Source organism: Xiphophorus maculatus, chromosome 18 (assembly GCF_002775205.1).
Source record: "Xiphophorus maculatus strain JP 163 A chromosome 18, X_maculatus-5.0-male, whole genome shotgun sequence".
In the NCBI taxonomy this organism is placed as follows: domain Eukaryota; kingdom Metazoa; phylum Chordata; class Actinopteri; order Cyprinodontiformes; family Poeciliidae; genus Xiphophorus; species Xiphophorus maculatus.
The window spans coordinates 26,112,585-26,140,106 of NC_036460.1; the positions used below are offsets into that span (position 1 = coordinate 26,112,585).

Sequence of the window (27,522 nt, forward strand, 5' to 3'; positions counted from 1 at the left end):
TTCTTATAAACAGCAGAAATCTTCTAAGTGACAGAGTTTCAGTTTTTCAAACACCGCAAGCCAAAATGATCAGAATTGACCAAAAATAAATTATTGAAATGGATCTGCACGTTTTGCTTTTTAAACCAGATTACTAAAATATATGGTCTATTAAATGATGTTGTGATTTACTGACCTGTACTGTACCAGTGGAACAAATTGGGCAGAAATGTAGAACTTTTAAAATGTGCGCTGCTCCTTTAAGAGACCAAAGCCGGCGCTTCGTATCCTAGGAGAAGTTTTGTTTACTTCCGGGTTGTCGCTGCAGCGCACACCAACGCCCTGAACACCGAGCAAAGCGGATTAAAGTCCTGCAGAGATGGCAGAGGAGGCAGAAGACGAAGTACCCGGTAAATGCATATAAGCATTTGTTATATTACGGAGGCAGAACGGCGTGTTTCTGGAATATTAGCCTAGCATGCTGTTAGCTGGTAACATCCGGGTAATTAGCTGTGTCAAAACCCCCACACCAGCTTCTATATTAGCCCATAGGCTAAAGAAGACAGACATTAAAGTTGGTAATTTCTCCGCCAATTACTTTTTCTGCTACGGGTTTTGTTCTTATCGGGTTCATTTACAACTCAGTTTTAAAATATGAAAACTTGGGCTGCTTGGTGATGGTCCTGAGCTAGGAGATCAATTTAAATACAACATACTTTATTGATTCTAAAAGGAAAATGAAATGTCGTTGGAACTCTTAAAAATATTTTTAATTAATGTAAAAGCTATTAGTTAAACTCCACCAGTTTGAACCAGTTTAAATGCCGAAAACAAGGGCTGGAAAGTTTTCCTAATGCAAACACTGGGGAGCATCCGTAGTTTACTCAAATGTCATCCATCCATCCGTCGAGATGAAGTGCAAAGAGCAAATGAATCTCCTTCCTGGTTGTTTTTCTTGTTTCCTTCTTCTTAATTTGATCTGGTTTCCTGTTTTGTTTTGTTTTTTGGCGGGGGTGGGGGGGTTCTCCGTGTCTCTGGGTTTTCTGCAGAGTCTGGTGCAGTTTTCACGTTTGGAAAGAGTAAGTTTGCTGACGACATGCCCAGTGTGTTCTGGCTGAAGAACGACGTTCCTGAGAGGATCGCCTGTGGAGATGAGCACAGTGCCTTGGTCACAGGTAGACGCTTTTCTTTCTGCTTTTCTTGTAGAATTGCTGCTGGTTGATCCTGAGCTGCTGCTCCTCTTCCTCCTCAGGAAACGGGAAGCTCTTCATGTTCGGCAGCAACAACTGGGGCCAGCTGGGCCTGGGCTCCAAGCAGACGGTACAGAAGCCCACCTGTGTCAAAGGTAAGTGGGGTCTCCAGGTGAAGGCCTCTGACAGGAAGTGAGACAGGAAATGACCTGCTCTCTCCTCATTTTTCCAGCTCTGAAGGGTGAGAAGGTGCGGCTGGTGGCGTGCGGACGGAACCACACTTTGATCAGCACCGGTTGGTTCCTGACCCCAACCACAGCCCTGATCTGGGGTCAGAGTTCAGCCGCTTCACTTTGGGTGTGTGTCTGCAGAGCAGGGACACGTGTTCGCCTGCGGCGGGAACGGCGAAGGCCAGCTGGGACTCGGCGACTGCGAGGAGCGGACCGCCTTCCAGAGGGTCGGCTTCTTCCAGGCGCACGGACCAATCAAGATGCTGGCTGCCGGGTCCAACACCTCCGCCGCCCTGACAGGTGAGACAGCATGACAGGTGATGTGTGGGTTTCCCTCAATACCTCACCTTCCATAGTCAGCATTTTGCTAATTCTTTAAAGTTTGTTATAAATTTACTCAGCTCACATATTTTCTAATATGTTTTAAATTAGAAAACACCTAATTTAAAAATTATATTTTTAAATTAAATTGAAAAAAATGTTTTAACTGTATGTTGGATTTCTTGTTTTTAATCAAGAGATATTACATAATTAAAAGGTTTAAATTAACTTTAAAACTGAAGCCTGTTCTTTTAAAAAGTTTGATAATACCATAATAATACATTTTAAATGCCCCATTTCTAAATTTTAACACTTCTTACTTAAAAAAAAAAAATCTAATTTTAGTTATAACATTTAGAAACAGTAGATTTTAAATTTTTAAAAATATACCTTGAACATTTTTTTTAAATAAATATTTAAATCATTTTGTTTTATATATTTATGGTATATTTATTTTTTTAATTATTGAAACACAATATTACCAAAATTAGCATTTTCAAAATTAGTGGGAAAATTTTGAGTTTCTTTTCAACATTCATCTTGTTAATATTTACTATTTTATTACACTTAGAGTAAATATTTTATAATTAAAAGTGTCTATTTTTTTAAATTTTTGAACGATTTCTCTGTAAATTAAGCTAGCCGGTGTTTGCTGCGTGAAGATGGTTGTTCATTGGCTGTCCTGTAGCGACGTCGCCATGGTGACGACATGACCCTGATGTTGTTTACAGAGGGCGGGAAGCTGTTCATGTGGGGCGAGAACTCTGAGGGTCAGATTGGGCTGGGGAAGCGGAGCCAGGCGACCCGGCCGCTGGAGGTCAGCGTGGGCCGGCCGGTCAGCTGGGTGTCCTGCGGGTACTACCACTCCGCTCTGGTGACAGGTGAGACTCACCTGGTGACTCGTCTCACCTGGAGGAGACCGGCTAATGTGTGCGTGTTTGGCAGTGGACGGAGCGCTGTTCACCTTCGGGGAGCGGGACAGCGGGAAGCTGGGGCTGCGGCCGGAGCGGCTGGCCAGACACCGGGTCCCGCAGCGGGTGGAGAGCATCACGGAGCCGGTGCTGCAGGTGGCCTGTGGCGGCAGCCACACGGTGGCGCTAACAGGTTAGCCATCACACACCGACTGGTGAAGAATAAGAGCTTTAGAGACGAACCTGCACGAAAACACAAAGAAAATGAGCAAAAACTAGAAATAATAATTTAGTTTCATTTTATAGCATTTCTATTAATTAATGGTTAATAATTTTATAATTTTTTTTAGGATAGCTGTCTTGCATTTTGTTTTTATTATTAGTAACCTTTAAATTCTATTTATTTAATGTAAAATTTATTCTGCGACAGACTGGCGACCTGTCCAGGGTGAACCCCGCCTCTCGCCCGAAACGTTCGCTGCAGATAGACACCAGCCCCCATCCTGACCCACCCTGACCCCGTTAGGGGTAGAAAATGGATGGATGAATAAAATTGATGTTAAAAAATATTTTTTTTAAACATAAAAATATTTGTTAAAATAAATTTGCCTTCCATTTTATTATAACTTTTTTTAATTAATGAAAAGTACTAATACTTTACATTTTTTAAAAATTGATTAATTAATAAGAATAATTAAGCTTTACATTTAGTTTTAATTAAAGAAATGTAATCGATTAAATATTTATGCTTTACATTTTATTTTCATGTTATTAATACTTAACAGATTTTTAATTAAAATATTAAAATACCTATTTATTTATTTTATTATCTGTTAATAAAATATAAGGTTTTTTTAGATATTGAATCTTACTTTATTACAATTTTAATTATTTTTCTTTTCAGTTAAATAATCAGACAATTTTTTGTGTCAGAGCTTTGCAGCGTGTTTTACTGCTGTGTAATAACCAGTAGAGTGTGTGACCTTTGACCCCAGACGGCGGCGGCGTCTACTCGTTTGGCCTGGGTCAGTTCGGCCAGCTGGGCCTTGGGACATTTGTGTTCGAGTCGCAGCTGCCACGCCCCGTCCAGCGCTTCCAGGCGGGCCGGCCAACCCGGGTGACCTGTGGAGAGAGCCACACTGCCGTTCTCACAGGTGACCTCTGACCTTCGACCGCTGACTGGGTTGGGCTCCCAAACCCGCTCTGACCCCGCGGCTCTCTCCCCAGAGTCGGGGCTGCTGTACTCGTTTGGCGACGGCCGACACGGGAAGCTGGGCCTGGGCGACCAGAACTTCACCAACCATTTCCACCCAGCCGTGGTTCCCCGCTTCCTGCCGCTCGCCGTCCAGGCCGTGAGTCTCTGCCGTTAGGCCATTAGGCTGCTGTCAGACCGCTATCAGGCCATCAGCCCTGATCCATCTGCTCCTTCCTGTCCAGGCGGCGTGCGGAGGTTGCCACATGGTGGTTCTGGCCCGGCCCAGAGGACCCGGCTGCTCCGCCATCACGCTGGAGGACGCCGCATTCGATTTCCTGGGGGAACCAACCGCCACACTGCAGCGCAGCCTCTCCGCCCGGGTCCGCCGCAGGGAACGGGTCGGTTCTGGTGCTGGGGAAGGTCCATACCGCTCCAGAACCAGCGTGGGCTGATGGAACCTTCCCATGTCCTGCAGGAGCGATCCCCAGAGCAGTTTGGACCCACGGCCCACTCGCTGCCCGCCAGAACCTCGGGCGTCCTGCAGATGGCACTTCCTGCCTCGGGCCAACCGGACCAGAACCAACTGGACAAGAACCATGGGCCGGTTCTGCTGGCTCTGTCCGAACCGGACCAGAACCAGCTGAGCCACAGGCCAGTTCTCAACGGGACCCAGCACTTCGGCACAGACGGCGTTCATCAGGGTACCGACTTCAGTCAAGCAATATATTATCATTAATATCATTAATCAATACATTTAGTGATTGGTTTCATGGAATCAGATTTTGTCTTTTTAAAAATCATTTCATCCTTTTTAATTTTAGTTTCATGAACGAACTGACTCACCAACTTTTAAAAAGAGAATTACATTTTTTTTTGTTTTATCCCTTTTTGGTTTATTTTTTGCCTAACTCATTTCAGTGTTTTAACTTTCTTTGCTTTTATTTTAATAAATTTTTAAAAAGTAAGAATTTTTCTAAATGTGTTTCACAAAGTATAAAATAAAATAAATATTAGTATTCTTCAATCAATTGTTTATTTTTTTTCTTTTCTGCTTTTGTATTTCTTGTAACTGTACATGTTATATTCTGTTATTATTTTTAAATTAAACTTGATGTCTTTTTAAAAAATTTTGGCATTCACCTAAAATAAAAATTTTATTTCTGTTTTTTAATCCCCCGTTTTTCAGTGAAGTATTTTAGCTACTTTGCATATATTTGAATGAATTTAGAAGTTATTGTGAAGTTATTCATTTAATTTTTTTCTCTTAACAGTTATAATTTCTAAACACAAAATTCTAATGTATCTAAATATTTTAAAATAAGCAACAGTCAATGTTAATAATTATAATCTTCTATTTTAGTTTTTCATTTTAATTATTTCAATTAAAGCCCTTTTTTATTTTATTTAGCTATAATTTTAAATATCTGCATGTGGATGCACCATATATCACTGGCTATTTGTACAATTCTTTTATTAATCCAGGCTTGTCTAGTAGTGTACATTAAATGAGGCTCATTGTGTTTCATGGTGTGCTGCTCCTCAGGGCAGACAGGGGGCGATGTGGAGAGCCTGACAGACTGCGACGGCGTGAGAGGACTGGGAGAAACCACTGACTTCCTGAACCTGGTGAGAAATCTCTGGATTCTCCAGATGTGGAGCAACGTCACCTTCATCATCATCCTCATCCTCGTGTCTGTTCTTACTGTCAGACTCATGTGATGAAGATGGATCCCAGCGACAAAACACTCAGCCTGTCTCCACTGTTGAAGGTAAGCTAGCTGCAGAAAACAAGTTAGCTTCAGAAGGTGAGATAACTAAAGTAAGTTAGCTGTAGACAGTAAGCTAGCTGCTAAAGGTAAGCTAGCTTGACTGGTTTCCATCGTCAGGGTTTCCCTCAGTGTATGATAAGTCTGGCAGACCACCAGGCTTTATTTGTGCCCCCACCAGGCTAAGCATTGCTTATTATTTAAAATGTTTGTATTTTTTAAGACTTTGTTGTTGGTGTTCAGGTATTCAGCTTCCAATCTTTTAATAACACATAATTCTCAAGTTATATTTTCAAATTTTCTGCCAACTTTAAACATTTTTTAACTCAAAAACATGACGGGCCGCTGGATGAATTACTGTTCTAGCATCTAACCACCGGGCTTAGCAAGTTTTCTGGGGGAAAACCTTGACCATGTTAGCCCAGTTTGGTTCTGTTTTCTGCATACTCTCCTCTAACGTTCGCCTCTTTCTGTCTTCATGCTGTCTGCTGGACAGAGGAAGGGTAAGCATGCTCAGCCAATCAGAGAGCAGAGAAAGGACAGGAAGTTCTTGGTTAGCCGGGCGTTACAGGACCAGAGGAGGACCAGTCAGAATCAACAGAACCTCTTGTCATTAGATCAGAGCAGGTCGGCTCATAAGAACAAAGCAGTGAGACAGGCCGGGTCCAAAACCCAGCTGACTGGGACAAAACCAGCTGCAGACTGGAACAAGCATCCAGAAACCAGAAGGAATGGTTCTAAGTCCGGTCCAGCTAGACTAGAGTCTAAAGCTGGTTGGCTGACCATAGAGAGCTGTCAGCCAATCAGTGACAAGGGAAACGTTTCCCGCTCCAAACAAAACCCAGATTCATCCAAAAGATCCAAAAATGAGCGAAACAGGAAGGAAGCTGCAACCCAGAGGAAGTGCTCAGGTGGGGGTGCGCTGGCCGGCGCTGCCACCCTGGCAGCAGGAGGCGCTGTTCTAGTCCAGCAGCTGGCCTCCAAGAGGCGGGGCAGTGATCCAAAACCAGGAAGTGACCCGGAAAAGCCTGAATCTCGGTCTGCTGGGGTCAGCCGCAAGTCGGCCGTCAGCATCAACGTCATTCCTGCATCAGAAAGTCCACAGCAGGAGGAAGACGAGGAGAAGGAGGAAGACGAGGAGGAAAGGCGGAGGACCAGCTCAGAGGAGGAAGAGGAGACTGGATCTGCTGCAACCGGGCAGGAGGAGGAAGAAGTAGAGGAGGAGGAGGACACAGACAGTGAGACTCTTCAACCAGGAGATCAGACTGAGGAAGATGAGAGTGCTGCTGAGGAAGAGGAGGAGGAAGAAGAGGAGGAAACCAGTGGAGCCACAGAGAGTGAAAATGAGACAGAAGAAAAAGGAAGCAAAGGAGGAGATATGGAAGAGGAGGAAGAGGAAGTGTCGAGTCAGGAGACTCAGAACAAAGGAGCACTGACTGATGAAGAGGAGCAAAGCAGTTTTAAAAGTGAGGAAGAGGAGGATGACAGCGACACTTTGAAGTCATCACAGGAAACAGATGGGAGTGAGGAAGAGGAGGATGCAAGAAACAAGAGAAATGATGAGAATGAGGAGACAGAGGAAGAGACAGAGACTGAAGAGAATCATGGGGAAGAAAGTGAAGAAGAGGAAGGAGAAGAAGAGGAAGAAAGTGAGGAAAATGAGGAGGAAGAACAGGAAGAAAGTGAGGAAAATGAGGAAGAAAGTGAGGAGGAGGAGAAAAGTGATGGTGATGAAGACGAGAATGAAAGTGAAGAGGAGGAAGAAGAGGATGTCGTGAAGAAGAGGAAAGCTTCAGTGAGGAAGCAGCAAAGCAGCAAATCTGCAGCTGGAGGAAGACGAGGAAGAGGAGTTCTGGGATGAAGTTTTACCTGCAGTAACATCAATCAGAACCTGGTCTCCACGGAAACCGGAGGGCTTGCTCCTCCTCTGGAGCGCCGCGGTGTCAGAACCCGTTTCCTCTCAGGTTCAACCCTGAGTAGGGTATAACAGAGAACTGATAGAGTAGGGGAGTAGAAACAGGCTTTATTTTCCCTTTTAGGGTAAATTCAGGTAGAAACAGCCATAATCTGCTCCCATTAAAACCAGCAGGATTTTTGTTTTTTATTATCTATCTGCTTGTGTTTGGATTTTAGCTCTGGTTGAATGGAAAGTTCTGTTTGCTAAGAACTTTTGGAAGATTCTTAAAAACATCTTTGGTTTTCGTACGTAGGTCCATAATGTTTGCTCTTAAATTCAGTTCATGGTTTACATCCATTACGTACGTATTTCTAGAACTTTATAGTTACTTCCTAGAAGTTACGCATTACACACGTTACTTGGCCAAACTTTAAGAATATTTTGTAAAACCTATTTTATAAAATGTTCAGGATATTTTCTAAAACTTTCCGGGTGTGAGTCACCCGTTTTGGTAACTTGTAAATGCTGAGAAAGTTCAAGGCAGCTTTATTTCAATTTTTCATCTCGATGGTTTACCAGTTAAAGAAAACTGGATTATTTTTCATAAACATGTCTGTGATTTCTGTGTTTTCGACCTTTAAAGTCACATTTCACAACTCGATGTTTAAGTTGGGATATAAGTTTTGTTTTGCTTTTCTTTTTATGTGGTTTGTTTGTGACCTTATTTGACTTCCATATGCTCTTGTTTTTTATTGCGTTTTCTGCTTTTTAATAACTTGCTTTGCCTTTACTCGCTGTGCCTTTTGCTTCCATGCTCATGTTTCTCTCATAATGTCGTTCTGTTCAGTTCAACATTTAAGGCATGCTGCTTTGCTCTTTTGCTTTTTTTTTTATCTTTCATTATTCCTGTTTTGCTTTTCACTTTTCTTGTATCTGGACTCATGATGTCCGACTTCTTGTTCTTCTCTGTTTTGTTTGGAATAAATTGCTGCGTTCTCATGATTTTAACATGTTTTAATGACTAATAAATCAAAGCTGTAAGCAGGACTGATCAACAGCTCCGTTCATGTTTGTGAAGGCAGGACGGAAAAGCCTCCGTAGCAACTGGTTAGCATGTTTATGGCGGCTAGTGGTTGCCATGGAAATCGGGTGTGCCTACAGCACCACTCTGATTGGATCAGGCGTTCAGCTGACTGAGACGGACAGAAAGTTTTCTAGAGGCTGAACAAAATCAGGATGTGTGTCACATCATATTTATGCCCCATGGGAATAAACTAATCACTTATTACGTAAAGGTTCCTACATCATGTAATATAATAATGTCTTAACAGTATTAGGGATGACTTCTGTTATCATGTTCACTTTGCTTCTGTTTTTAGCTCACAGTAAATTCACTTAGTGATAATATTAGTGGTTCTGAACAGTTTTCCTGTGGTGCTCCATGAAGGCTACAAAATAAAACTTTCTGATGTGTAAAAAGTTTGGGGTTTTGACTGAAAAAGCAAGTGAGCCAGAACGGGATCCTTCTGGTGAACCGAGACTAAAACCAATTAGTTCAAGCTCTGATTAAATCCAAGTTTTAGATAAGTTTATGAAAAGTAAGACTTGTTGTTGTTCTGATGACTTAAAGAGACTCCAGGCTGTCGGATCAACCCAGAAACAAACCAGTTTCACCAAATGTTCTCCTGATTCCAGACTTTTCCGTATCAGAAAGCCATTATTAGTGAGTTGAAGCACCACAGGGAGGCGCTGTAGAGCTCCTAATGTTTTCACTGCCAGAGGAGAGGATTCACAATCAGGTTGGACCACTTTTCTTCCTCCAGCGACCCAGTTTGTGTACTGGTTGCCCCACCTTTACCCCCAGCTGTATGTTTCCTCTGCTTGTGTAGCTGTAGGTTGAGTTTGCTAATTCCCTCTGCTAGCAGGGCGCTAGCGATTTCCAGCAGCTCTTTTTAAGAAACTAATTAAATCAAATGTGTAATTTGTGTTTTATGGCCGTCAGGATGCGGTGGAGACAGCTGAGGAAGACGAGGACAGAGCTGGTGATGAAGAGGAGACTGGGACATCTTCGTCAGCAGAGAGTCCAGTAAATATAAGACATAAAATTTTATATTTCTCATTATGTTTCTAGAACATAATGAAATTGGAGTGGTACCCTCAGAAATAGCTAAATAAAGCTTTAATCAGTGTTTAGGGTGCAGCAAATGGGTGAGTGTGTCTGCAGGGAGAGGATGGAAGATGGACAGATGGTTGTGCTCTTTATGTATCTGTATCGTTTCCCAGACTGTAGCGGTTCAAGCAGTTTGGGCCCTGGATGGGTGGGGTCAGTGGCAGTACAACTGGCCCTCCTTTGCCGTCTGCCAGTACATATTAGCTCCAGGTTTGGTAACTCACTCCCAACAATCCACTGTGCAGTTTTCACCACTCTGGCCATGGCTTTTGTGTCCTGGACTATGCAGTTGCCACACCACAGTCATACTGAGGCAGAGGAGGCTCTCGATCACGGCTCTGTAGAAGTTCCTGAGCAGGGAGTCCAGCCCTTCTTAGTTTCCTGAGGAAGAAGAGTCTTTATTGGGTCTTCCTCATCAGAAAAGAGGTGTTCAGCAACCAGGTCGGGTCCAAAGTGATGTGGACGCCCATGAATTTGATGTTGTCCACACACTCCGTCTCCTCCCCTTGAATTGTAACAGGTGTGTGCAATGTCCTCCTGGACCTCCTCTAGTCCACTATGACCTCCTTGGTCTTGCTGGTGTTGAGCACCAGGTTGTTCGGTGAACAACCACTGTATCTCCTCTCTGTACAGGGTCTCATCATTGTTTATCAGACCCACTACGGTGGTATCATCTGCAAGCTTTAGAACCCTGTTTGATGAGTGGATGGCTACACAGTCAGTGGTGAACAGAACAAAAAGAACTGGACTAAGCACACAGCCCTGCGGTGTGCCTGTATTAAGGATCAGGGTGGATGAAGTTCGCTCCCCTATTCTCATCACCTGAGGTCGGTTGGTGAGAAAGTCTCTGATTCAAAGGCACATTGATGTACAGAGTCCCAGGCTTCACTATCAGCTTCTCTGGGATGATTGTATTGAATGATGAACTGAAGTATGAACTGAACTAAATATGGCGCTGTGTGTCAGCGTGTGACCAGCGAGCGATTCCGACCTCTAACCCATAGCTTCTCTGGTCCCTGAAGCTGAACGCAGAGCCAGCTTCACATCCAATCGGCAGCGAGCCTGGAGGAGCCACGCCCCCTGAATGCGCTTCACCTGGAGGAGACGAGGTCAGAGGTCACAGCCCCGCAGCAGAGCAGTCAGGAAGTGAAGCCAAAGCAGCCAATGGGGAAGCGGAGCTCCTCTCCGACAGTCGATCAGGCTCCAGCAGGAAGGTAAGATGGTATGACATCATCACTGTGACCTGCAGAGCGGTGGACAGACTGTCCCTGTTCCTGTCCCCAGCTGGCCGTTTTCAGACGGCTGTCCTCGTCCAGGTCCAGGCAGGTGGACTCGACGCGTTCTGGAGCCTGCAGCCTGCTTTAGGAAACCATCAAACATCTGGGCCGGGTCAGCGGCGCCACCCGCAGGGCAGGAGCAGAACTGCAGCAGAACTACAGCTCAGCTTTTCCTGACACTCCAGAACCATCAGAACCTTGCAGAACCACCAAACCCTTACAGAACATCCAGAACCTTCCAGAACTACCAGAGCCTTCCAGAATGGCCAGAACCAATGTTCTGACAGTTAGGTCCACACTCTGACAGGGTTCTATTCTGTGGAAGGTTCTGACCCGGTTCTGTTGAACCGGACCTGCTGCTCCTCTCTCTGTAGGAAACGTTTCTGCTAATCTCAGGATCATTTCAGCCTCTAATAACTGTTCAGATTAGGATTAAATCGGCCTTCAACTCACCGTTTAAAGGAATGTTCCCCCTAAAACAGAAAAACAGCCTGACCAGAATCAAGCGTTATAAAGTTCAAAACAAAACAAGAGACAAGTCCCAAGAACAAATTATAAGGAAATGAAATAAAACATGAAATACTTGCAAATATTGGAGAACATTTATTAAAATAAAGAGAAATGGACAAAAACAAGTGAAAAATAAAATAACACAAGTACGCAAAAATTAGTGGGGGAGACAAGAATACAACAAAATAATGTGTAATTCTATTATGTCCTGTTAATTTATTAGTACAGAGACGGAGAGACGCGTGGTACCAGGTAATCCCTGGACAGCTGGATTAAGTCAGGATGATTTAACAGATCATGACTTGGTGCAAACCCAGTTTAGTTATTAATTACAAATAAAGACATTATTCATTCAGCATCTCACTAAAACCAAGCAAACCAAACTATAGAACAGACTGTTCATTAAGACACTTCTGTACTCTAATTAATAATGAATTAATTTAACAGCAGCAATATATTTACCAAATATGCAAACATTTTATAACTGGAACTTGTTATTACACAAACTATTCCAGTAATTGGTCGTGCAAAAGAGGAAGCATTTTATTTAAAGCAGTCGTATGGTTAGGGATGCTGCACTCACCTCCAGGGGGCGCCTTAGTAACTCTAGTTTATCTTACAGGCAGAGCAGCATTGTCATGAAGAATTTGGTAAACTGAACAAACGTTTGCATAAAATATCTGATTTATTATATTTGGGGAGAATATGACAGTGATATCGTCTAGATGTCATGAATCTCTAATTGATGATCCAACAGGTTTTAAAACTGTTAGCTTGCCTGCGACCAGTGAGTCATACAAGATAAAGAAACATATATGCCTTAGGTTAGCTAAGCTAAATGTTAAAGACTTTCAAAGCTTCTTGACGTGATTTTTAAAGGTTAAAGTTGGACACAAAGTCACACTTACGTTGGCAATAAATTGGTCTTGACCAAGCTTAAAAAAATACTGGAAATTCCTGACAGAATTCGTTCAGCTCTTAAAGCTATCCTATTCGAACAACGTGATTCATTCTTCTTGTGAAGCCGTAGCTAAAGCACGCTAGTGCTATCAACATCTATCAACCGGATAAAATGTGGAATATTCCTTTAAACCTGGAAATCAGATGGAGCAGCTCTTTGCTTTACTGTTCAACTGAAATGTGTGATGTTTTCCTCTCAGCAGCTGTGTGTGTGATTATTTATTTACCCAATCTTGAAGCACATTTTGCACTTTCTCTGGACCCAGTTTTATATCCTGACATGTTTTAATCTTTTTTTTTTTTTTTAATATCAGATGTTGTATTAACAGTAAAAAGTTTTGATATGAAGCTGAATGCGTTTGTTTTTATGCCCCAGAACAACATTAATATTTTCCTGCCTATCTGCTCCATGATGCGTTGGAATATTTCTGGTGCACGCTTCATGCCAAAGGGTTGCCTCGGCCATCTGAACCTCCCAATAGGGGTGTTGAATGTTGACAGGAAAGAGGATTATTCATCCAACTCCATCTGCAGGAAGCCTGACTTTACGTCTAATACAGAGAACGCTTTTGCATTGGGTATAGTGGATACAGCTTTTTCGATTGTGCGCCTGGGGTAATGTTCCCGTTTGATGGCACGGTTCAGGTCACTTGGATCTGTGAGTAATGTTTAAAGTTGACAGGAAATTTGAAAATATCACTTTATAATTACGTGTTATTAAAAGATTGGAAGGTTAAAAATGCAAACATTTTAAAAAGACTTAAATAAATAAGTAATGCTTAGCCTGGTGGGGGCACAAATAAAGCCCGGTGGCCCGCCAGACTTATAATATACTGGGGGAAACAATATGTCTCAATCAGCATCCATCAGTATTCTGGTGGGGGAAACTGAGAGCGCCTCATGCAGTACTTCGTCATACCAGTAGGTGGCTCTAAACAATGTATATAAATTAAAAATCTACAAAAACTATAAATATAATTTTTTGGGGTGAAATTCAGTCATCTTTTTTTAATCGCTGTTAGTTATGCATATTCTGAGTTTGTCTTTGTGACAACAACCATAGAACTCGGTTGGTTGGTTGACTTTAGTAATGTAGCGATCATTTACCATCGCGTTGAGCTTATTCACCAACTTTGTTCTGAGAGCTACTGGTTGTCGGCGCACAGGTTGTACCACTGGTTTTGCTTCACGGTTGATCTTTATTGTATATCTGCCTGCCAGTGTTGCTGTAGTGTGTGTAAGTTCAGGAACGTCTTCCAGACCAGGATGAAACTGACTGCAGAAACTGGCTTTATTCTGCGATTTGAGTAAATTCTCAGCACTGTTTTGGAACATTTTAGCTCCCCCCCATGTGGTTCAGTGACTGATAACAGTTTAGAGTCAGAGTATAGTCAGAGTATTGCATGTTGCACTTGCATCAATACTAAACTGCACTTTGTGAGACACAATATAAATGTGCACCAGCCATGCTACAACATAACACATTGCAGATGTGTGATTGTCTTATCGCTAAGGAAAGAAGCGAGTCTTTATCGCCATTTACTCTCGTGTTTCTGTTTACCATGTATCCATGCGTCTGTAGCCAGTGTATTGAACTGAATGTAGAAGGTGACCTGATTAGTTATCGTACTGATTCACGAACACTTCTGAACAAGATTAAACTTTGAGGTAGCACTTAGGTTATTTTTAATGCATGAGGGATCACTTTGATGTAAAGCCATCCATCCATTTCTTATACCTACTTTAACCCTGCTGGTTTGGAGAGGGGGTTGGGGGCGAAGGGTGACTAATGCCCATCTGGAGGTGTAATTTCTCTAGATCCAGGGGACACTGCAGCCCGTCACAGCACAACACGGAGACAGAAAATGAGCCACTCCCAACTGAGGACAGTCTGTTAGTAATTAACCCACCATGTCTGATTTTGAGAACATGGGAGAATGTTGTGGTACCTGATGAGAATCCACACAGATAGAACATGCAAACGTCACACAGAAATGTCTAATCTGGGATTCAAACCTAGAACCTTCTTGCTGTGATCCAACAACTGCCACCACTACAGGAAATAAGCGCCTTAACCCTTTCATACATAGTGGTCACTACAGTGGACAGCTTTCTAAAAGCCATTTTCTTGTGCTTCCTGTGGATTTTTATGTCATAAATGCACACAGACCACTGAAGTGGACACTAATGCATCATAAAATATACCATCAACTACTGGCCATCAGCTGCAAATGCAAGAAATTATTTTTGTTAAATACAATATGGCCGACAGACAAAAAAGCATGAGAACCGACCCAGTCCCTCCTTTTGCATTGCATCGCTTACTCCAGTTTTCAACGCATTTTGCTTCTTTTTTTTCTTTTTCCCCTAACCATTATCCAAGCATTTGGTAAGTAATTTTGACAAAAGGTTGTTTTGCTCTCGTTTGCTCCTGTTCGGTGCCTCAAGAAACGTTTGGAGCAAGCTGTGTACACTTTCTGATAGAGGTGATCCAAAATATCAATAATATCAATACCAAGTTGATATCGGTATTGAATTGATACTAGCATAATAATACTGTTGATACTTCAGTTTTAGATTTCATTTTGAAATTTTATGTTTGTATTATAGTTTCTCAACTACGCCTCCAAAAAAATAAAAAATAAATTATTTCTTTGCACTTATTTTGCTCTGAAATGGTAATATTTAGCTTATTGCCAATTTAGAAAAAATGCACAAAATCCATGTAAACATGTTATCAAAGTATTCCTTTTTATTTTAATATAAGTGTAAACTGTCTAAATTTGGTTCTAGTTTTGAACAAAATAAAGAATAAAGGAAAAATAAAAATAGCTAAAGGTCAGTGTGTGACGATATATGGAGCTTAAATAGAAAGTATCATAGTGGCGATACTGGCCCTGTATTTATTTGGTATCGGATCGATACCGTAATATGCAGTATTGCGAACCTCTAATAGACGGAGCAGCTTTGTGTACTCAAAGTAATAACATTACGTAGTTCATTAAATTCAGAAGGAAGAAAGTGGCCTACTTCAGCCTAAACACCATCTTCAGGTGCTTCAGTATGTTTAGGTATCAAACTAAAAAGTATTTCCATAGAAAGTTTAAGACGTTTTATGTTATGTTGTTGTGTAAAATGGAAAAAAAAAAAAAAAGGTGGCATTTGTAAAGTCTAAGTTGACCTTGAGAGGTGACTTCTTACAAAACATCAAACCTAAAAAAAAAAAAAAAAAAAGAAAAGGTAAGAAATAAAAGAGCAAAGTAAGTTTTACGACCAACAGGCAGAGATGAAATTTCCCGCTGCCAGGGGGCGACACTGAGCAGCTCAGGTGGGGGGTGAATAAGCTCCCACAGTTTACAGTTGGAGCAGGACAAGAAGGAGCCGGGCTCACTCCAGGGACAAAGCACCAGAAGTAAAGCTGTTTCAATCCGAACCGGGAGCGGCGGGGGGAGGACGAGCCAAGTCAGAACACTGCACACCTTGTTGCGTTTAGAGCGGCGAACGGAGCACTCTGCCATGCCAGCCGCTGTCTGCAGGCGGGATGGCAGGAGGAGCCGGAGCTTGACTTGCAGACGTCGCCCTGCTGGTTCGCTCAGCGGACAGTTAATTGTCACCTGGGGGCAGCTATAAGCGGCAGCTCGGGGCAGCGCGGCGGCTTTCTGGAGTCCGCTTTCAGAGGAGCCGCAGGAGCAGCTGGTGGATGTTGCGCCATGGAGATGAAGAGGAAACTTCGAGCCATGCTGATGCTCATATGGATCTTCCCAGGTAGGCCAATTAATTCATCTGGCTCCCATTAAGCGTGTATTTTTATTAGTTTTTTTGAAAGTGAGATGACGTAAGTGAGAAAGTTTAAAAAAAAAAAAAATCTTCTTGAAGAAGCTTCATAGAAAAAAAAAAAAGCTGTCCCCCCCCCCCCCCCCCCCCCTTTTAACTCCTCACAACAAATACGTTTTAATGTTTAATTGTAAAAAAAAAAAAAGATTAAAGTTAGTTAAGATGCGCCTCCACAACTGGAGCTCCTCGCTTCAGTTTTTCGGCGGATTTAAAGGCGCCATACGGTGATGTGTAATTGTAGCTGACACAGGCGTGTTGACAATAACACAGCTGAGTGATGCAACGTGGAGCTTAACCGCGAAACGAAAACCACGTTTTTATAGAGGAGAGAGGAAAAGCACATCTTGCCTCATCTTGTGATGATGACATCACAAGAGGCACAAGAACTGGCGCTAGCATGCACCGCAGTGGGCGACCGGGACTTATGACGGATTTTGGCAACGATTCTAAAGCATTGGTGTTGCATATGAGCCGCCAGGGGTTCAGCCTCTGCTTGCCTTCGAGTTAAGAGTCTGACTCTGATGACCTTTAAGCCATGAAGGATACGGAGTGAAGTTTAACCAAAGCGGTGACAATGTCAGCGTTTGCCTTCGGAGTTTGAAATTTGTTTGTTTGTGTGAAACATTAACACTCTTGTGGTCGTTTTTGCGCCTTCTAGACACCTTGTGCTAATTTCGACAATGAAAGCAGACGAACGCGCTGACTTGTGATGTCGAAGCTGTAGATGTAAAAAATTGTATTCGGCTTATTTTTCCTTTCGAAGAAGAACTAGTTCAGTACGATTGAATGGTGGCACGTCTGATTCATCGTTTCGACATCTGTTGCTGTTTTTGTTGGATCACAATTTGTCGTTTATAAAGTGGTGAATCGTTGCCTTTTTTTCCCCCCATCCAAAGGTGATGACTTAACCCACCCTGCTGCTCAGCCGAGGTCCCACACATTCCCTTTCTTTTAAAAGCAGCCTGCCAAAGCTTTCATCAGCAACTTGTGTATCAAAATGTGGAAAAGAAATTGTTGTCATTCACACAGTGTGACGTATAAATAACTCTTAAACTCTGTCCATGTAGATCTTTATCAACTTAAAAGTCTTCCATGCCCAGGCTTAGCGCAGCAGTTTGGAGTATTATTTCTGCTTAGATTGTAACTTTGTAGCTGATTTTCAGTCGAGTTCGACCCGATTTCTAATGCTTGTGCCAAATTCTTCCAGTCAAATCCTGTCAGGATTTCTGCCTCACCTCTGGTATCTAAATCAAGTTAATCTGCTCACCTCACAGCATTCACACGGCGTTTCTCCGTTTCTCTGCTTCTTTTTAAATGTTTCCATCTGATTGGGGGGAAAGGAGTTTGTATCGCCTTACATAGTTATGAGAGTGCAGCTGCTCAGCATGCAGTCTGAACCCGCTCTCCTTTAGCTTACCTTCCCTTTCTGACTATTGAGCAGTGGCGTTTTTTTTTGTTTTGTTTGCAGAGCCATATCTAGCTTTGAAGCCATTCCACTGTTGACTTTTAATAACGAAACAAAATTGATTCAGGAATGAATCAATATTTTCCTATGCTCTAAAACAAAGCTATAGAAGTTTAATTAGGCCCGAGTAGCGAAAGGTCTATTGTAATTGAAATGTTTATTATAATCCTCTGCCAAACAGAAGCGCCCTTTTGAAGGCCTAAACATATGCGAAAGCTCACCGATTTTTACCCAAAATCACCCTCCATGTGAAATTGCAGTTTTTTGGGTTTTTTTTTTTACTGAAATTAAAAATGGCCGTGGCTAAACGACTCTACAGCGCCCCCTTACATGAGATAGGCCAACTGGTAAACCGTACAAAGCTGAAATTTGGTATTTATAACCCTCCAAAACAAAACAAACACACACAAAAGCATCTCTTGGAGGTATGCCCTAAACCCAACAGGAAGTAAGCCATTTTGGGTCAAAGGGTCATTTTTGTGGGGGTTGTTGACAAACTATAACAAACTCCTTCAGGGATTTTGAGCCATCTGCTACATACTTGGTCAATATACTCTTAAGACATTGGAGATTAAAAGTTATCAAAAGCTTGCGTTCTCTGTGAGAAAAACAAAAAAAAATTCTGGGTTGAATTACAAACTCCAGGTACCCAACTCAAAAAAATTAGCCAAAGTTTCCATAAATTCATGCAGCGTTTGTACATCTGAAGCATGTTTTTTTTTTTTTTAATGTTTGTTGTAACTTAGAGTACATGAGAACAGAAATGAAAGAAGAAGTTGATCACACCTCTCACCAGATTCATGTGCATTTGGAAACTTAATTTTCTTAAATTTTTCCATGATTAAACAATTTAAAACAAGTAACAAAAATATAAAAAACCCCAGACGTTTTCATGTTCTGTAATGATTCCAGATGGATCTAAAGTGAGTTTGAATGATTTTACAGAGTGGGCTGGCGAATAACTTTAACACTCAATTTAGTGATTCCCAACTGACTTTTATTAGTCGTTTGTTTCCTTTCTCCTGCTCCCTCTAGGAACATATCTGGAGTCAAATGCAGGGAAACGAGCTTCCCAATTCATGAAATAAGGTCTATGTAATTTTTATTGCCATGAATTCCACTGTGGCACAGCCTGCTTGTTTCTGTGTGTGTTTTACCAGAGGTTCCCTTTTAAGCTTGCAGCAGAGTGCTTCATTTTAAGAGGGCATAATGTTGTTGCACGGTCGAATGCTCGAATGAATTTCAAAGAAGTCCAACATTGTTAGCTTTTGTGCTCTCTTTTGAGGGTTAATGTCCCCTGTGAGGGTGAAAAAGAACGTAAAATCTGCAGTGTGGACCTTAAGGAGCAAGAAGTCATTAAAAACGTCTGGATAGGAAGTCCCAGCTGTCAAATTAAGGAGGCTTACTTAATGGTATTGGTCATAAATCCTGCATAAAGCATTGGCTTATGAGTACTGTGGCTTGTGTGCATGAATAGCAATGAGTTTAAAAAATAAAACTAATCTTAGGGAATAACCAGACAATAAGAACCACAGGTCCACCCCGCCCCCTCTTTCTCTTTTTTTAAGCTTTCAGAATCGTCCAAGCTCTGCTCCTAAAAGCTCCTCTGACTTGGACAGTCTTGTCCCTGTCAACTGCACAGTTTCCTAACAGATGTCGCCTTCCTCTCAGAGCAGAAATCAAACTGTTTTCTTGACTGTTTCAGGAGTTGCTCGGTTCACGGTGCCCGTCCAATCAAAGAGCAGCACCGGAGCACACTTAAAGGAAGAACATTTAAACCCTTTTCAGGTCACTTTCATACAACGCCCTGCAAATGTTTTTTTTTTTTTTATACCCATGGATCTTTTTCACATTTTATCACCTTACAACCACAAACTCCAACGTATTATATTGATATTTTATGTGACAGACAACAACACAAAGCGGTACGTAATTGCTTAAAATAGCTTAAAAATGATCCATAGTCTCAAAAGAGTGGTATGCATATGGATTCAGCCGTCCCTACGTTTATGCTGTACAGAAACACTTCCTGTTAATTATAGCTTCATGTCTTGTGAACAGGCACATCTAGAGCCAAAAACTTTTGACCTTTTCTTTTTGCAAAAAGTAGTTCACCGTGTAAAAACTCATTTTCTTCCTGCTGGAAAGTGAAGCTATTTCCAAACCTGCCCTACTATTTAACTTACTGGTGGGAAATTATTGTATTGCCAACTGTATTAAAAATGACGTGGGAAGGTTTTAGGTGTATCAATACTTTTGGGATACTCTGTAACTACTAAGAAGTTTGAGCTTTTCCTCAAGCTAGAAAAGCCACAGTTGGAGGTTGTGGCTTTATTAATAGCGGGCGTCGGCATTGAACTTGCTGTGGCGTGGCATTACATCTGACTTGCTTTGATTTGTGCTAAGTGGAATGAAATGAATAAACTCAGCTTGCAGCTCAGTGGAGAGCAACTGTTTCTGATGATCAAATGGCCTTCTTAATTGGGACGATGGATGTTGTTTTTGCCGTGTGCAAGCCTGTCAGAAACATGCCTGTCTGAAAAAGGATCTTACTGGAGGAAAGGCAACCCGGCTTGTATCGATGAAACCCGGCAACCTGTTGGCTTTACGTTACATAATTACCAAGTGAAATAAATTTGAGTTGCTCATTAGGACTGCTCATTAACTGCAGAACAGTTCAATTCAGAAGCGTTTGCTGATGCCGAAAGACAGCCGCCCCCCTGACGGCTCAGATCGACTTGAGGTCACTGACAAGGTGAAAAGATAACGTTTTTGCTTGGCCCGGCTATTAAAAGTACCGCCCTGTCCTCAGCTGATTGTGCTCACCGAACGCTGGTTCGTGATGAGCCACTTGGCCGTGGCGTAAGCTGATGTTTGCGAGCCAGCTGTATCCTCCCCCCCCTTTCCAGAGAGTAACTCTTAGAGCTTATGGTAATTCTGATTCTGATTAGCTAAACAAGAAATTAGTCGGTCATGGTCCAGACGTTGAACAAACAGCGTTCCCTGTAGGCTGCTGCATGAAAATTAACTATCAGTACAAGGCTTTGGCAGGCCTCAGCATCTACCAGAGGACGGAAATCAGAATTTCAGCCCTAAATCTCTTTACTCCCATGGAAATAAACAGTTTCTGGGCTGGTTGACATTGACGTGTGAAAGGATATTTGTGGTTAAACAGTTTGAGTTGTTAGCAGAGACTAGATGGTGTACATTTCTCTTTATATTGCTTTGTGTGGATTATTATTATTATTTTTTTTTTTTGCATAGACAGGAAAAAACTAGTACCTTCAATATGCTGTACGTCTCCAGTATGTGGGGAGAAAATATTCATGGACATTACTGTGTAGTTTTCTGGGCTTGAACTTGCATGCGTCTGAAAGTCTCCTACGCTTTACTGAACACAATGATGTCAATTTTGGAGTTTACAAGGCGTAACTGATTTCTATCATGAAATCCCTTCTTCCTTAAATTGCTTTTTATACCAACCACACACCAATTCTAGGAGGAGATAGTCCTTCCTCTCCACTGCCGTGATGAGATTGCAATGTGAAAGCTCAGACAGAGTTCAGAAGACAGTGTTTGTGTGCTTTCTAAATCTTCCTTATTGGCAAGATTTCAGTGGCCTGCCTCTCTAATGAAGGCATGAGAGAGAGAGTATTGCTATGATTGTGTTGGGTTTTAACGCTTTATCTCTCCGGCACCTGTTAACTCCTTCAGTTTGCAACCATAAATTCTAGACGCGTTAAAATGCATCACCTACGACTGCTTATCATGTAGCATTTAGACAGGAACGGGTTATCAGTATCAGGGTTTTTATGTTTCTACCTAAGTTTCAATAAGTTACGAATCCATTCTTCCATCCACCCATTCTAATTGGATCATCGGGTGATATGGCAGCAAGAATGTAGCAGACTGTAAATATCTCCAAAAAGAGATGAAGACTGTGGAGAAGATCATAAAAATGGTATGAATGGTTGATGGTTTGTACTTAAATATCCTGGCCATTGCCTATGCAATTCCACTTGATTCAAATATCACTCCACAGCTCCGTCTGGGCTTTTTCCCTTTGAAATTGATTCCTCTGGTAGCGAAATCAGCAAACAAAGAGATAAGATGTTGATTTTCTGCACTGTTTTGGAATTGTAGTGTGTCTGTAGTTTTAACAATGGCAGTAGAGGAAGCAAAACAAAGCTGTGCTGGTCATTAACAGCCATTTTGTTTGGCTTGCCACTTGTCTCTTCACAATGGGGGCTGGTTGTTTACAGCGTGGACAATTTTGGGAAGGCTTCATAGCGTCCAGCTTGAGCATTACAAACGGCACGGGCAAACGTCAGCAAATGGGTGAAATTTAAAGCTTCAACAAAGTCCACGCTTCCAGGAAGCGATCGTTTCTCAACAGCCAAGAGTCCAGACCCTCTGGATGAAGCAAATGGCATAAAACAAGGCTAGTACTTGTATAACGCTTTATCAAGTCCAAGGGACACCAAAGTGTTTCACACTACATTCAGTCATTCACCTGTTCACGCACACATTCACCCGCTGATGATGATGAGTTACTGGATTGTAGCCAGAACTGCTCTGGGGCAGTCTGACAGAAGCAAGGTTGCCTTGCACCGGCACCGCTGGGTCCTCTGAGCACCACCATTAGGCAAGGTGGGTGAAGTTTCTTGGACATAACGACTGATGTGGAAGGGGCGGGGGTTCGAACTGGTGACCTACTGGTTACAGGACGAACTTCTACTATCGTCGCTCAATAAGTACTCTATCGTCCTATCTACCAAACATCTGCTACCATGGAGATTTTAGGAGAACTGCCTCCATCCTGAATGGCGCCACTCTCCCCCAACAGAGACTCCTCAGACTTCAACCCTCAAACTACAGGTGCAAACATGAAGGATCTCAAAGCTAGAGAACCCTTTTGTTCCCCAAGACCCCAGACTCCTCAGTCGCTTTATATTTGATTTGATAATCATACACTTCTACCTTATGAAACAGTACTCACACGTCTGGACTCCTATTTATTAGCATCGCTCATTGGGTAGCCCAATTTGCACTGTGTTTGGACACCTACTTTAATTTATGGTATTCTTAGTATTGCTATTTTTATTTATCTTAATAGTTTTATATCATTATACAAGTTATCAACTGTATAATGTTGGCATTCTTGTTGGCAGCAAACAAGAAATGTTGTTATGGAAGGAAACATAACATAAATACATACATTTTTAATCTTTGAAACGGCTGTCATGAAAGGTTGAGTCAAGTTGTTGTGTTACAGAGCTCCGTAGTTTAACACAATTGTGTCTACTTCTGACTTAAAAAATAAAATTAACTGACACTGAAAAAGCTAGCTTGGTTTGGCACAACTTTCATATTCGGAGTGCTGCTGTTAGCACAACCTGTTACTGCTCAAGTAGGGTGAATTCACTAATCATCTCATGAACTTTATGGACATTATGATGATAAAGGAAAAAGATAAGCTTCAAACTGATTTGTGCCAATAGACAAACCAAATCCATTATCCTAACTTTATTAAAAACACAAACAAATAACAACAAAACCCCCCAAAAAACCTCTTTATCTTCCAATTTAATAGGATTAGGCATACTTGCGGTTCAGATTAGGATTTCCAGATAAGTGGAGAATTGGACAACCGTTTCAGATACAGGGGATATAGTGAGAGTTGGATTTAGGCAGCTGCCTCCTAATTTTCAAACGCATCATAAGCTGAAAGTCTATTGAAACCAAGACTGAAATTGAAAGAATAATATGTGCATTTCATAATTCACCTGTTTGTACAGCAAAAAAGAATAAGTGCAACCTTCAAGCCCATAGCAGTGTGGTCTTTGTTGGCATTTTTCTTATTTGTTGTTGTGATACTTTGCTTCTATTCATTTGTGATAGACAAAGTAAGCATTATTCTTTGAGATGATATGAAATATTAGATACATATTTGTACACTTATAGTATCTGGAATATGACAACTTGGGCGCCACCTCTTAAGCTTCCACTCCGTGACTTGCGATGGACAAATGTGTAAGAGTGACAGGAGTGTGCTACATGTAGAGCTACTATCTTTCGTATTTGGGTATTTGAAAGTCCCCATAAATAAGAATTTTGAATGTAATGGGTCATAAATGAGAGAAAGTGTCTGTTTATGGTGAAAAGACATTCTTCTGTCAACTCGTATCAGCAACACCACTCTGCCTCAGCAGCGTGCGGGGTGGTAAAATAGGTCTTAACCCCATGGGACTCTTTAAGGTACTTATGTTTAATTGGGGGATAACACAGTGCGCCGTTACCGTCCTTAAAGGGAGTTTGAACGATCGCTGTGTTCAGCGATCACCAGATAACTTTTAATGCGAGGTCAGGCTTTTTTCCCCAGTGGAATCATTCTCTGACAGAGCTTTTTTATTATTATTATTTAGAAAACACAAAACGTTTTTCTTTTGTTGTTTTACTAAAAATTTTAAAATGTTAGGAAAAATTAATGGTGGATATTTCAGCTCATAGTGTTGACTACAGGCTTCTGCTAGTGGAAAATGTATTAAAACAAGAATAAATACTTAATTTCTATACACAAACCTTTAGAGGTACATCTGTAAAGCTGTAATAAGCTGGTCAAAATATTTTTTTCTCTACATTACCTGCATCAAAACTAAGACATTTATTCTTAGCTTATGGGAATATACATTTCAACAAATCTGACAATGCTTTTATTCATAAAATGGGGACAACATTGTAGTTCCTTCATTTTTCATCAACCTGGTACACATTTTTTCCTCTTATGTATTACCTTCCTTTTAAAACAGAATTGTTGGCTGGAATTTTGGAATGAAGGAGGAACATCTTTAAGAAACCGGTGCAACTTTCTGCTGTAATCGCAATGACATCTTCCCATATTGCTCAAAGCTAAAGTAGTCTTGGTATATGTAAATCTATGAATTTGAGAAAAAGTAAGAAAAACATCTGTGAGCAGTTCTGTGGTATTATTCTGGCATATAGCAAATGGAAATATTTGTGTTATCTTAACTGATCTAAAGCAGGAAACATGATTTAATTTTGAGACGGTTGGAAAAAATAAGGTTATGTGTCTTTTTATAAATTATTTTATACATTATTTGGTTTCAACTATCACATTTCCCAGCATTTTCTTTAAACCCGGTTGTTTTCTGTGAAGCATCATAAACATGTATGGAAAAAAAAATACATTCAAAGGCATGGAAGATATGATGATTTAGTATTTTAGCGCCATGTTTCGTTCAAGAAATGAACTGATTTACTCCGATTTGGGGGGAAAAAAGCACTCACTTTACTGATAAATTCATTATTTTAGTTCTGTTTACCTGACAAATTGCTTTGGCTTTCTCCACTCCTGCCGGGAAATAAGCAGAAAACATCCTATTATCACTCTTCCCCTGATGCTGCACCTCTTCCGAATCCCGTCGTTCAGCTGAATTTCTATACTTCTGTTGCAAACTGTTAAGTCACCACTGGTTTCAGGCATGGTTGCGTATGTGATGCCAACACACACCTCGGTGTGCGTGTATGTGTGTGTGTTCTGATGGCGGGGCCTAATTGACCGCCGTCTTCTCCGTGTGCCGTGAACTCGGGGAAGACCCCTGCGGAGCTGTGCAGAAAGAGCGGAGCCGGCGCTACGCAAAGAGTTCTGTCATGTATAACTGGGGCAAATTAATTGGCTTATGCTCACAGCAAAGATGACAGTGGAGAACAGACACATGCTCCAGCAGCTGCTGCTTGTTTGAATTCATCCTGACGTGGATGGATCAGAACATGGAGTTATCAGCGAGGACAGCTGCGGCGGAGGAAGCCGACAGGTGTTGATTGGATCTTTGCGTCCCGGCTCGCCGAGCTGATGTGACTTGAGACAGGCGATTGCTGGTGGGTGTGGAAATATGTTGACGCTGACAGATCCTTTAGCATTCTGGTACATAGTCAGCTGCAAAACTGCTCATTTTGAACTTCGGGTCAGAACACACGAACGCCAAAGCTGAAAACTGTTAAAAAACGATTAGACGTTTATTAAAAAACGAAATAGGACAAAAGTAAAAGTCACCAACTTTACTCTATTGTGTTGGCTTAGGTGATGTTGCAATAACGATAGCTGTTGTGATAGACATGCGATTAATATCAATAGAAACTATATCCAATAGAATGTTGATAATTTCACTTTACTTTCATCCAGACCCACACAGCATTCTGGGGTATATAGGCAGAAGAAAGTTAATTAGCTAAACTTACTTGCTCAGGTTGTTGTTGCTAAGCTAACAACTACCTGGTAGCTTAGCAGCTTGTTGAACAGTAGCCCCCAACATACTCAGGCAAACGCCACTCCTCGGAGGTTTGCCCGTTCTCCAGGCGGACTCAGTGTACACGTCCTACGGCCCTACACACTTTTACGACCATCTACCCAGTGACGTACTGACTCGCACAAGAAACCGCTCGGCGTCCCTGCAATCACATCAAACAGTTTGGTATGCGACGCTAAGCTGAAAATGTGGAGTCAGCGCAACCGGTCGCAAGGACATGTAGCGTGACTGCTAACTCTCTGTGCCGCGCCAGCAGCTAGCTAGATCATCAAACGTGCTAGCATCCATTCAGATTTGGAAATGAAAGAGTTTGTTACATGAAATGTAGACAATCGGTGCACTCCACTATGACATTTCAACTGTCCACTGACAGTATTCACAGAGTACACACAGTACGCCTCAGTACATGGAAGTGGTTGACCGCTTGAACATAAAAATACAACAGAGTGAATGAAGGGAGAAAATGAATACAACAACTTAAGAAGAAATTTAGAAATTTCTTCTAAAAGAAGAAATGCCACGGGTTTGGCAGTATTTTCCATATTTAAAACAAAAGAAAATGAATCAACAATTATCTATACATTGACTAATATGACAGGCATATATTATGTTTTTCAGCCACATTGTCCAGCCTTACTATTGAGTTCCAGTTATTTATAAAATGAATAACCTAATGTTGTGGCTTGCATCCGCATTCTGCATACCAGCGATATGTTTGGCCTTTCCAGTAGACTTTCACTGTCCTCCATGCCTACAGTTGATGCGTATCCTTAGGGACTGTGGTGCTGTCACTCACAAAGTGTAATGTGGAAAATGTGACGAAGGAAAAGAAATAAACGAGTCTGAGAAATGCGGGTTAAATAAAATCAATATTCATGAATTTTAAATGTTTCCCTGAGGTCATGCAGCCCAAATGTGAAGGCAGTCCTGACCCTGCTATACAATATGTGCTTTTACCAGCAACATTCAATGTTACCTTGCACATTGTGAAGGTCAGAGGCAGCTTCCCACTATGCATCAGCTGCTTTACAGAATCCAAGAATACCCAGAAAACCTTTCAGATGTAAATTGGATACAATTTGAAGTCTTTTTCCTAAAGTCCAAGGGAATGTGTCTGAACAAGGCCCAACTCCCATCTCACTTCTGTTGCTGCACACTGCCAGTCAGCTGAAAATACAAAGTCAGGTGTTTGAAAAATAATTTAGGTCAATAATATTTGAATTATGAAAGACTGAGATGGATCAAAAGGTTGCAGTTTCAGAACAGCAACGATTTTCTGTTTATTGAGATACAGGGGAAAGATTCCAGAGAAAAACACCACTAGTGGTGAAGATAGTCCGTTTACTTGATCCCAGGTGCATTTGCAAAATGTGTATGTTTTGTATATATATGTTAGGCTCACTCTGTAAGATGTTTGTGCACATTTATGTATATTTTGAAATGCTTATTTGTGGAGATTTTTAAATTTGGTCTGTAAATTCAACACTTAA

General features: G+C 41.6%; 2 protein-coding genes across 6 annotated transcripts in view; both read left to right on the forward strand.

The window, feature by feature from the left end:
* The first annotated feature begins 293 nt into the window (after window positions 1–293).
* LOC102235922 (X-linked retinitis pigmentosa GTPase regulator-like) lies at window positions 294–12,720 on the forward strand. Of its 5 annotated transcripts, none has more exons than XR_002754348.1 (16): window positions 294–389; window positions 1,029–1,154; window positions 1,232–1,324; window positions 1,402–1,464; window positions 1,541–1,699; window positions 2,452–2,601; window positions 2,666–2,824; window positions 3,627–3,785; window positions 3,859–3,983; window positions 4,069–4,224; window positions 4,302–4,527; window positions 5,370–5,452; window positions 5,536–5,595; window positions 6,089–6,095; window positions 9,492–9,575; window positions 10,682–10,768. XR_002754348.1 is itself a non-coding variant. In XM_023351381.1 (16 exons), the coding sequence occupies exons 1-16, from the start codon at window positions 359–361 to the stop codon at window positions 11,022–11,024; spliced, it is 1,947 nt and encodes a 648-aa protein (XP_023207149.1). In that variant the 5' UTR covers window positions 294–358; the 3' UTR covers window positions 11,025–12,720. The 5 variants fall into 5 exon arrangements, 2 of the variants coding, with proteins under 2 accessions (XP_023207149.1, XP_023207150.1); XM_023351381.1 differs by lacking the exon at window positions 6,089–6,095 and adding an exon at window positions 10,944–12,720 and having other exon boundaries at window positions 10,682–10,873; XR_002754347.1 differs by lacking the exon at window positions 6,089–6,095 and having other exon boundaries at window positions 9,492–10,494; window positions 10,682–10,774.
* Window positions 12,721–15,737: 3,017 nt separating this feature from the next.
* LOC102235673 (endothelial cell-selective adhesion molecule-like) overlaps window positions 15,738–27,522 on the forward strand; it is a 71,878-nt gene continuing 60,093 nt past the window's right edge. The window contains exon 1 of the mRNA XM_023351383.1: window positions 15,738–16,171. Within this exon, the coding sequence (XP_023207151.1) occupies window positions 16,117–16,171 (55 nt within the window). The 5' untranslated portion in view covers window positions 15,738–16,116. The remainder of the gene's footprint in view (window positions 16,172–27,522) is intronic.

Bases quoted from the DNA above. Each gene is read 5' to 3' on its own strand.
- LOC102235922 (XM_023351381.1), top strand. From the start codon at position 359: ATGGCAGAGGAGGCAGAAGACGAAGTACCCG. The intron at 1,155-1,231 runs GTAGACGCTTTT...CTTCCTCCTCAG, and splicing joins GCACAGTGCCTTGGTCACAG to GAAACGGGAAGCTCTTCATG. The intron at 4,225-4,301 runs GTCGGTTCTGGT...CATGTCCTGCAG, and splicing joins GGGTCCGCCGCAGGGAACGG to GAGCGATCCCCAGAGCAGTT.